The 8,672-nt window shown below is 40.6% G+C and overlaps 1 protein-coding gene across 1 annotated transcript; it reads left to right on the forward strand.

Annotated features, from left to right (window-relative positions):
- Positions 1 to 2,832: 2,832 nt before the first annotated feature.
- Positions 2,833 to 7,170, forward strand: klf4 (Kruppel-like factor 4). The gene is made up of 5 exons (XM_026356776.1): positions 2,833 to 3,103; positions 3,252 to 3,363; positions 4,055 to 4,937; positions 5,533 to 5,703; positions 6,108 to 7,170. The coding sequence occupies exons 1-5, from the start codon at positions 3,099 to 3,101 to the stop codon at positions 6,281 to 6,283; spliced, it is 1,347 nt and encodes a 448-aa protein (XP_026212561.1). The 5' UTR covers positions 2,833 to 3,098; the 3' UTR covers positions 6,284 to 7,170.
- Positions 7,171 to 8,672: the final 1,502 nt, after the last annotated feature.

Raw genomic sequence — 8,672 nt, forward strand, 5'->3', positions numbered from 1 at the left:
TCAATCCTTTGTTTTCAGGATCGTTTTCAAAACCATTATCTTCCGCCATAAAGAATATGGCTGTAATGACATAGCTCCCTTTGTGTCCCTACTGTACATGCTGTACGAAACAGGTCTTCAAGAACAAGACGTATAGCTTAAACATCGCAGGTTTAAAGTAATCACTCTTTCACATGCAATGACAAAGGTACAACATATGACTATTTGGATACATATTAAGTGTCTAACTGTTAATATATCAAACAATAAATCATAGGTTGTCCAACAGGATACATTTTCTATTTACAAAGCTCCCATACCATTGTCGGCTATTTTCTTCCCACCAGTTTTTGTTTGCCCAACCAAAGTAACATGCATTCATGCAATTTAAAACTTTGAATGAAGACACCAACAGACAATTACGTTCAGTGTGTCCTGTTGAAGTGACGGCATGTTTGTTGACATGCCTGACGTTCAAGATCCTGATGCAGCAGGATCAGTGGCAAGCGCTTTGTTTGCTTTTGCCCTGAACTCTTGAGTCAATGTGTCTAATTATGCTGGATAGAGAGGTTTGTGTTAGCTTGCTAGCTCTGAGCAAACACTGCCTGCACCCAATTCAAACTCAGCACTAAACAGTTCACAGCAATTTAATCTTCCCAGGTAAAGGTTTTCCCATAGAGTTTTTCTATAGTGTTAAATGTAACATGTTCAATTAAATCGCCTTTATAAGTAATATATATATATATAATAAAAATTATTTAAGATTCACTTAATTGTGGTTTCTTGCTATAACATTAATGTCTTTAACAAATAATTTAAGAAATACTAAAATGCACAGAAACCTAAAACATGATAACTGTATTTCCTGTAAATCACATTTGTGTGGAATTTTCATAAAGTTTTAACTTCTGTTGTTTGATTGTTTAGGACTGTGTTATTGGGAACATGTGAAGATACAACATAAGTATTTATCTATATGTACATGGTAAACATTGAGGCTACTTACACAATAGTGCCTGGATGTGTTGTTGGTTTGTCTGCTCCTATTGCAATTCCAGGGATGTAATTTAAACCCAGAGATTAAGATTACCCATAATACTTTGCATTATTATCTACAATTTCTGTCCTAGTTCTCTGGTAAAATATGTGTTCTGTATCTTTTATCACTTGCAACTAAATCCACTTATACATTTTGAAACAGGTTGAGCAAGTGACACAGTCGTCACCCACCTAACCCACAGCCTCGCAGTGTCTCATCCAATATTTCACAAAAGATCAGAATAGTAAAGAAAAGTAATGTAATAATTTGTAGAAATTATAGCTACAGTTTCTCTGATAACTTATGCTTAGTCAATAAAATCAGAGAATTGCAGATAAAGTGGCAAGAAAAAGTATGTGAACCTTTTGGAATTTCTTTTTTGATCGTCATCTAAATCAGGAGTATTAACAAATACGATATGCCTAAAATAATAACACATCACCCAACTTCTACTTAGTTTTAGCTGACCTCCATACATTCTCACATTATTCTGAACAATTTTTTTGATACACTTGGGAATTTATCTTTCCCCCAATCACTGCAAGCTGGCCAGGTCCTAATGCTGCAAAGCAGGCCCAATTCATGACGTTTCCTCCACCATACTTTCCAGTGGGAAGGATGTTTCCATGATGATTTGTAGTGCCCTTTATATGCCAGACATAGTGTTCTTTCCAGATCCACTTTCTAGTTCAATATAGTTTCATCAGTCCACAAAACATTTTGTCTAACTGTAGAAAGGTGAAAGTCTTTGACATCTGTTCGTAACCCTTTCCAGTTTTATGTAAATCAACTATTCTTGATCGTAGATCCTTTGAAAGCTCCTTTTGTCGAGTCATGGCTCACATAAGCACATTCTTCTTAATTTGGCACAAACACAACATGTTGTAGCTGTAGTCCACACCCTCAAAATAATTTTCTTAATAAGACTCCAGGTATGCTAACACCTGACTCCAATTAGATTTTTCCACTTGCACTTGCAAGGTTTTTATGGTAATTGTTTTGTTTGTATTACTTTAGGCACATTATATTTGTTAGCACTTTTGACTTAGATGAAGATCAGATCACGTTTTATGACAAATCAAATGCAGAAAACCACAATTCTAAAAAGATTTGCATACTTTTTCTTGCCACTGTATTATTGTTCCCTAGTTAACATCTTCTTATTGCTATTCACCTACAGATGGTGAGTTTACTACAAATGGGAAAAGCCACACTCACAGTTGAACTTGAACTACAACACTTATTGACAATTATCTAAATTGCTTAATATACATTTTTCTGTCAACTGACTAAACAATTAACCAGCTAATGCTTTTTTTTTTTTGCACGAGTGTGTCTGGGGGACGAAATAAGAAACTGGTCAACAACTCATTTTTTTGCCCTGGGGCCCCTCTAGAATAAGAACCCTTCCATGATGTAATTTAAATGCAGGGGATAGGCAGCCTATTTTTAATAAAGGCGTGTTTCTGACCTCCAGGTGTTTCCACACCTGAGGGTGACGCTCCAGGCATAATTAAATAACAGCCACTTTTATTCTCATATCTGGAAAGATGCGTCTTCACCCACACTGCACAGGAATAACAGCAGTGAGGATAGGTACTGTTGCTATGAATACAAACAAACTCTCTCTCTCTCTCTCTCTCTCTCTCTCTCTCTCTCTCTCTCTCTCTCTCTCTCTCTCTCTCTGCTCGCCCCAGCCCTCCCTCCTCCCCCACGTGCTCCCTCCCTCGCGCTAATGTTTTTCCTCGCTTGTTGCCGGGCAACGAAGGCGTGTCCAGCACCAGTGATTTAAGGATACCTCTCGGGCGCTTCCCTCAGTTCAGTCTGCCGGTCCCTGCACGGCCACACACGCCAGGGATTTCCCCCCCTCCCCACACACACACACGTTCCCACCTCGCGTCCGGAGACGCCGCTTCAGACCTCCAGACCAGACGTCCGTGTGCGCGCCCGTCAGCGGGGCGGCATGTCCTGGATCATATAGCGTGACGCGCGGCGAGGAGCGCAAACTTTCCACCCGGGGATATTTAACAAGTGCAAACGCAGCGAGGAGCCGCCGAGAGAGGTCCACACATTCCCACAGATGAGGTGTGGAGCTTGTTGAGAAACTTTTCATAGCAGCATTTGACCGATGAGCATCTGCTTGTGGACTATAACAGGCTGCAGCCGCGCTTCCAAGATCTTCATCCCCCCCTCCCTCCACGAGGATTTAAGATGTTTTCTGTTTAAATTTCAGGCAGCCTCCAAATGACGTCGAGATGGCATTAGGTGGGACTCTTCTGCCATCCATATCCACGTTTGCCAGCGGCCCTACTGTCAAGAGTAAATCCACAGGAAGTGCCAATTTAGTGAGTAGCCTGTGGTCACCTCTTATTATATGCCAAATAGCCATGGATGTCTGAATGTGACTGTGTGTGTGTGTGTGGGGGGGGGGGGATCTGTAGCCAGTTTATTTACAGTGCAGATCGCTTCCATGTTATTATGTGCACTGTTAAGGATTGACAACACGCTCTGCTGGGGCGTGCACCACTTTACAGCACATAGGCTTCTCCTGTCTTTCAGCAAGCATGGAGATTACTTGGTGTATTCTTACATTAGATTGTTTAATAATCTCCACATGGTTTGCAACAATCTCCTGATGGCTTTTTCGGCCTGATCATTTTCTTCCTGCCTCACTGTTTATTCGTAAAAGACAAGTGTTACTTGGTAGTGTGTGGCACTCCCCCTCCTGCTTTCCAATGCAGTTTAATGACGAAGAAGGCAAATCTGTATTCAAGTAAGTGTTCTGTGCCAAGGACACTTGCTACACCAGACTTTGCTCTGTAGCTGAGCTGTCATAACAGTCACTCTGCATTAGAGACCCAGGTTTCTTTCTGCTTGCAGCTTTAACTTATATCTGGTGTCTTATGCAAACATGCACCTATTTGTAAGTGGGACAGGACACAGTCACAAGTGATTTTCTTGGCCAGTATTAGTAACATGACAGAAACAGGCAGTTTATACTAGTACACTATTAATGCCTCTGTAACTTTCCTCTAGAGATGGAAGGAGGAGTTGTCCCATCTTAGGAGGCTCAGTGTGCCAGCCGGAAGCAACTGCACTATCCCAGACCATCCCACCGCCACCAGCACAACAAGCCCCAGCATGTCCAAGAAAGACACGGAGCCAGACCTGGACTTAGATTACGATTTTATTCTGTCAAACTCCATTCTTCAGCAACAGCAGCAGCAACAGCAGCAGCAGCAGCAGCAGCAGGAGGAGGCCATGGCATGCAGCTCTGCCCAGGCCCTGTCTCCTTCCCCTGGCTCTTTCTCCTCATCGTACCCTCTCCCCTCGCCTCAGGGCACTGCCAGTGAGCTGCTCTATACCATCCCAGATATCAATGACGTTTCGCCCTCTGGGGGCTTTGTGGCAGAGCTCATGAGACCAGAGTTAGACCCAGCATACCTCCACCCCACCAGCCTCCATGGCAAGTTTGTGGTGAAGACAACAATGGACATTGGAGAATACAGCCAAGGCGTGAACGTAAGCAAGGCCTGTGTTAATGCTGTGTCAGACCCAACTCCTTCACGTGCCTCACCGCCCTTTACATGCCACAGGATAAAGCAGGAGAACCCCAGTAACTGCACCATCTCACAGCCCATGGACCTACACATGGCTGGGGTGAACTCCCAGGGCCGAGGGAGCCAGCAGCAGCGCCCTGGACACTTGGATCTACACGGGTTCCCTAGTGGAGGGCGATCCATAACAGGCGGGAGGTTATCCTCATCTTCTTCCCTCTCCCCAGACCATCCTCTGAGCCGGGAGCACCAGGTGTTGGGACATCCCCACTCGCAGATCCCTCTACCTCCCCAGGGATACCACCATAGCTCCCCGCAGGGCTACACCTCCTACCCTCAGTCATCATCGATGCAGTACCAAGGTTAGAACATATTTCTCATAGATTTCGTAAGGTAGACAAAGAAAATAAGCACATACAGTACATAGGAAACAGACTAACACCTTTCATAGTCTATTTTAAAACCTGAACCTACCTAAACCTGAAGCTCAAGGGTTTAATTAGACTCCATACCATAAAACCAGTGATTGAAAGGGTTTAAAGTCTACATCAAATTAACTTCTTTTTATCAGAAATCTCTTTAAACCTGGCAAAATAATAATATTCAGTAGTTTTACAATGGTTGTTTAACTGAAATGCGATTCTCTTATTGATCGTGCCCCTTTATACGATCGTTCTAACGAGACTTGAAATACTGACAAACTAAATGTAATGTTTTCAACTCAAAGTTGACAGAAATGTAATAATTGATGAGGGGTATTGTGCTAATTGTTTACCAGCTTAGGTATCTGAAATGTGTGTTTTCTTCAGTAAAGGCCAGAAAGATGATGAATGATCTGCTAATTATTCAGCCAAAGAGAATCTTTGACCTTATTACACAGATATATTTGAACATGTGCATGGAGATAATGTATATAAACGCCACTGACTGTTACTGTTTACTCTGTTTACACCACAGAGTCCCTTATGATCTCTAGTGGGGACTGCTTGCCAGAAGAGCCAAAGCCTAAACGTGGTCGACGGTCCTGGCCGAGGAAGAGAGTCGCCACGCACACGTGCGATTACGTTGGCTGTGGGAAAACGTACACAAAGAGCTCTCACCTCAAAGCGCATCACCGCACGCACACAGGTATGTAACTGTTACTGTTCATTCATTCCTTCGTTGTTTTTTTTCCGCCATTTATGTAAGTGCAGATAGCTTTCTTTATTGTCATCAAGCTGGATTAATCTGTTGAGATTTATTTTGGAACGATGTTTAACACTTTCATAATAAGTTAATTGTGCAGCGAATGTTTGTGTTGAATGAATGAGAGTTCGATGGGTGGGGGTTGGGTGAGGGGAACTGTTTGGCAGGTGCAGTGAAACAGGTTGATACTGATCCCTGCTCAAATACAAAATGTGGGCTGATGAGTTTAGCCTTTATGCAGTAGCTGCAGGACAGGATGGACCTCTTTTCTCTTGGAGTTGGGGAAGGTTGGGCCAGTTTATCCTCAGGGCCAGCACTAACTGCTGTGTATTGTGTTCCCATCAAAGGGGAGAAGCCTTACCACTGCGACTGGGAAGGCTGCGGTTGGAAGTTTGCACGTTCAGACGAGCTCACACGTCACTACAGGAAACACACGGGCCACCGGCCATTCCAGTGTCAGAAATGTGACCGGGCCTTCTCAAGGTCAGACCACCTTGCTCTCCATATGAAGAGACACTTATGAGACATGGTTGAAGGACCAAACTGGATAACAATGGATGAAGGCTCCAGAGATAAAATATATATTAGCAGAACCCTGAAAAAACTTGTGACCGACATTGTTTTTTTTGTTTTTTTTTTAAACCATACTTTGCCTTCAAGACATTGTCAAGCAACAAGACAAGCTGTGGCGTTCACAGCAAAAAGAGCATTACTCTCTCAAGACTGATCCCATCTCAGCACACTGTGCAGGTGACTCGACGAGAACTCTCAGTCAGGGTTGTAAACCTTTTATGAAAAGGGACCAAACTGGAATTTGTCCTATTTAACCGACAAAACTTGGAGGACCAGGTGCCAACAACTTTTAACTGGAAATGTATTTTTGTCAGGGAAAACCAGGAGCAACAGACAAACATCTCCAGAGGCCTTTTGCCAGCAACACGCCATTAAAGGCTCTGTTAACACATACACACTGTCCAAATACTGTATTAATAAATACATCTATATTTATATACACATTTCACCTGCAATGCCATTAATTTCAGGTACAATGTTAATTTAAACAGAATGGTGCTCAGTGAATCTGTAGAAAGTTTTTTTTTTGTTTGTTTTTTAAAGAAAAGGTACCAAAGATTAAGGAAAATATACCAAATGGGTGAAAACTATGAAAAATGCCATATAGTTGTTGTGTTTTTCTTGGAAACCTCTCTTCCACAATCGGACTTAAATCAGGTGAACGCTTCATTTTTTTTTTTTTTAATGGTGATGGCAATCTTTAACGCACTGCAGTTGTGCAATAATTTATATGAGACATTCATATTTTTGTATTGAATGAGAAACTCTGAACAAAGATGTTTTGTTTATAGCTTAAATATGTAATATAATCATGAATTTTGTACATTTGTAAATAAAATTTCTTTGTTATTGTTTTGTATTTTACAGTATAATAAAAAATGTATTTGAAATAAGGAAACCATGATGATACTCACTCTCTATCTTCATTACCATCACCTCATTAAAGAAAAAACAAGGTGACGCCATGAAATGAACATCAGGTGCATAGAAAAATGAATGAACCTCACTAGTTATTGTAATTGTAGATTTCCCTGCTGGTGTAATAGAGAAGCACATTTAAATGGCAGCAATAACTCGCAATCAGATGATACCCAATACGCCCCCTGATAATAGTGAGATTGCCACAGGCAAGCTAACACAATGTTGCTGTTAAAAAAGATTTTCACAAATACACTCCTACAGTGTCCTGTTTCCATGGGTTTCCCTTTCCACCTGCCAGCTGGAAGAATGGGGAGGACAACCGGGTTACAGGCTGACATTCAAGGGTGACACTAAATCTGATCGGCATGCTCAGGTGTGCAACATGAATATGAACCCATCAACAAGCTACAGGGAGATAACATCTTCATATGTTTGTGCTACACGATTATTATTATGCATTTGTCTACACTGTTTATGTACATACATCTCACTACGTACTTTTTTGCCTAAAAAGCTACATAATATTGATAATAAATTTACATAAATGAAAGCTCGGTGTGCACGACAGCAGACAGAGACATCAGTTCAGACACTACTAAAAAAAACTAAAAGTAAGCTGATGGTGTGGAGTCATTGACGTCCACGCAGCAGCTTTCCCATATTGTATTTTTCTCACTAAAAATCTTTAACCTTAAAGTCTTGTAATTTACCATTAAATTAAATGTCAACGTCATCAAAACTTATTTCTTGATTTAGTGAAAAAACATCCAATTTTGAAAGTATTGAAACCTTTCAAAAATAAATAAAAAGTCAGAATAAAGACTTTGCTCTGTACAGAATGACAGCATAACAGCACCTTGCAAAACGGTTTGAAATTCATCAAATAAAAAGTAAAAAGGTGGCAAAAAAGACGGAAATGCAATAAGAGGCTATGTTTGAGGTTAGTTTCAATTCACATACAGTATTTCAACTATCTTTAGAGGCCAAATTGTATTGATGTATTTCAAGTATTATTTTAACTTTCATGTTTTTTTATACACATTTTGTTGCATTTTGTAGTCATGAGGTTCATGTCAGTGTTAACCATTAGAATCACATTGTGGTCTATGTTGCCCCCTGTAGGTCAATTCCATTTTAAGCACATTTATGGCTCCTCTGTCATTTATCTCTAAAGCCTTAATGTAGTCCTGTGTGAAACGTTCCTTTTTTCATTTTAGGCCTTTAATACAATTTTAATACATTTTTCAAACTACTAAAAAGCCTGATATTTAATCAGAAAAATATAAAGAATGGTTTTTAATTAAATTAATCTCTGCAGTCTTAAATGGGTAACTTATCTGAACACACTTCTTAATAACAAATTAATCACAGTGAAGTGAACATACACACATAGAAAAACATAGAAATTTTATTTTTCT

The sequence above is a fragment of the Anabas testudineus genome, chromosome 12 (genome assembly GCF_900324465.2).
Source record: "Anabas testudineus chromosome 12, fAnaTes1.2, whole genome shotgun sequence".
NCBI classification, from domain to species: Eukaryota; Metazoa; Chordata; class Actinopteri; order Anabantiformes; family Anabantidae; genus Anabas; species Anabas testudineus.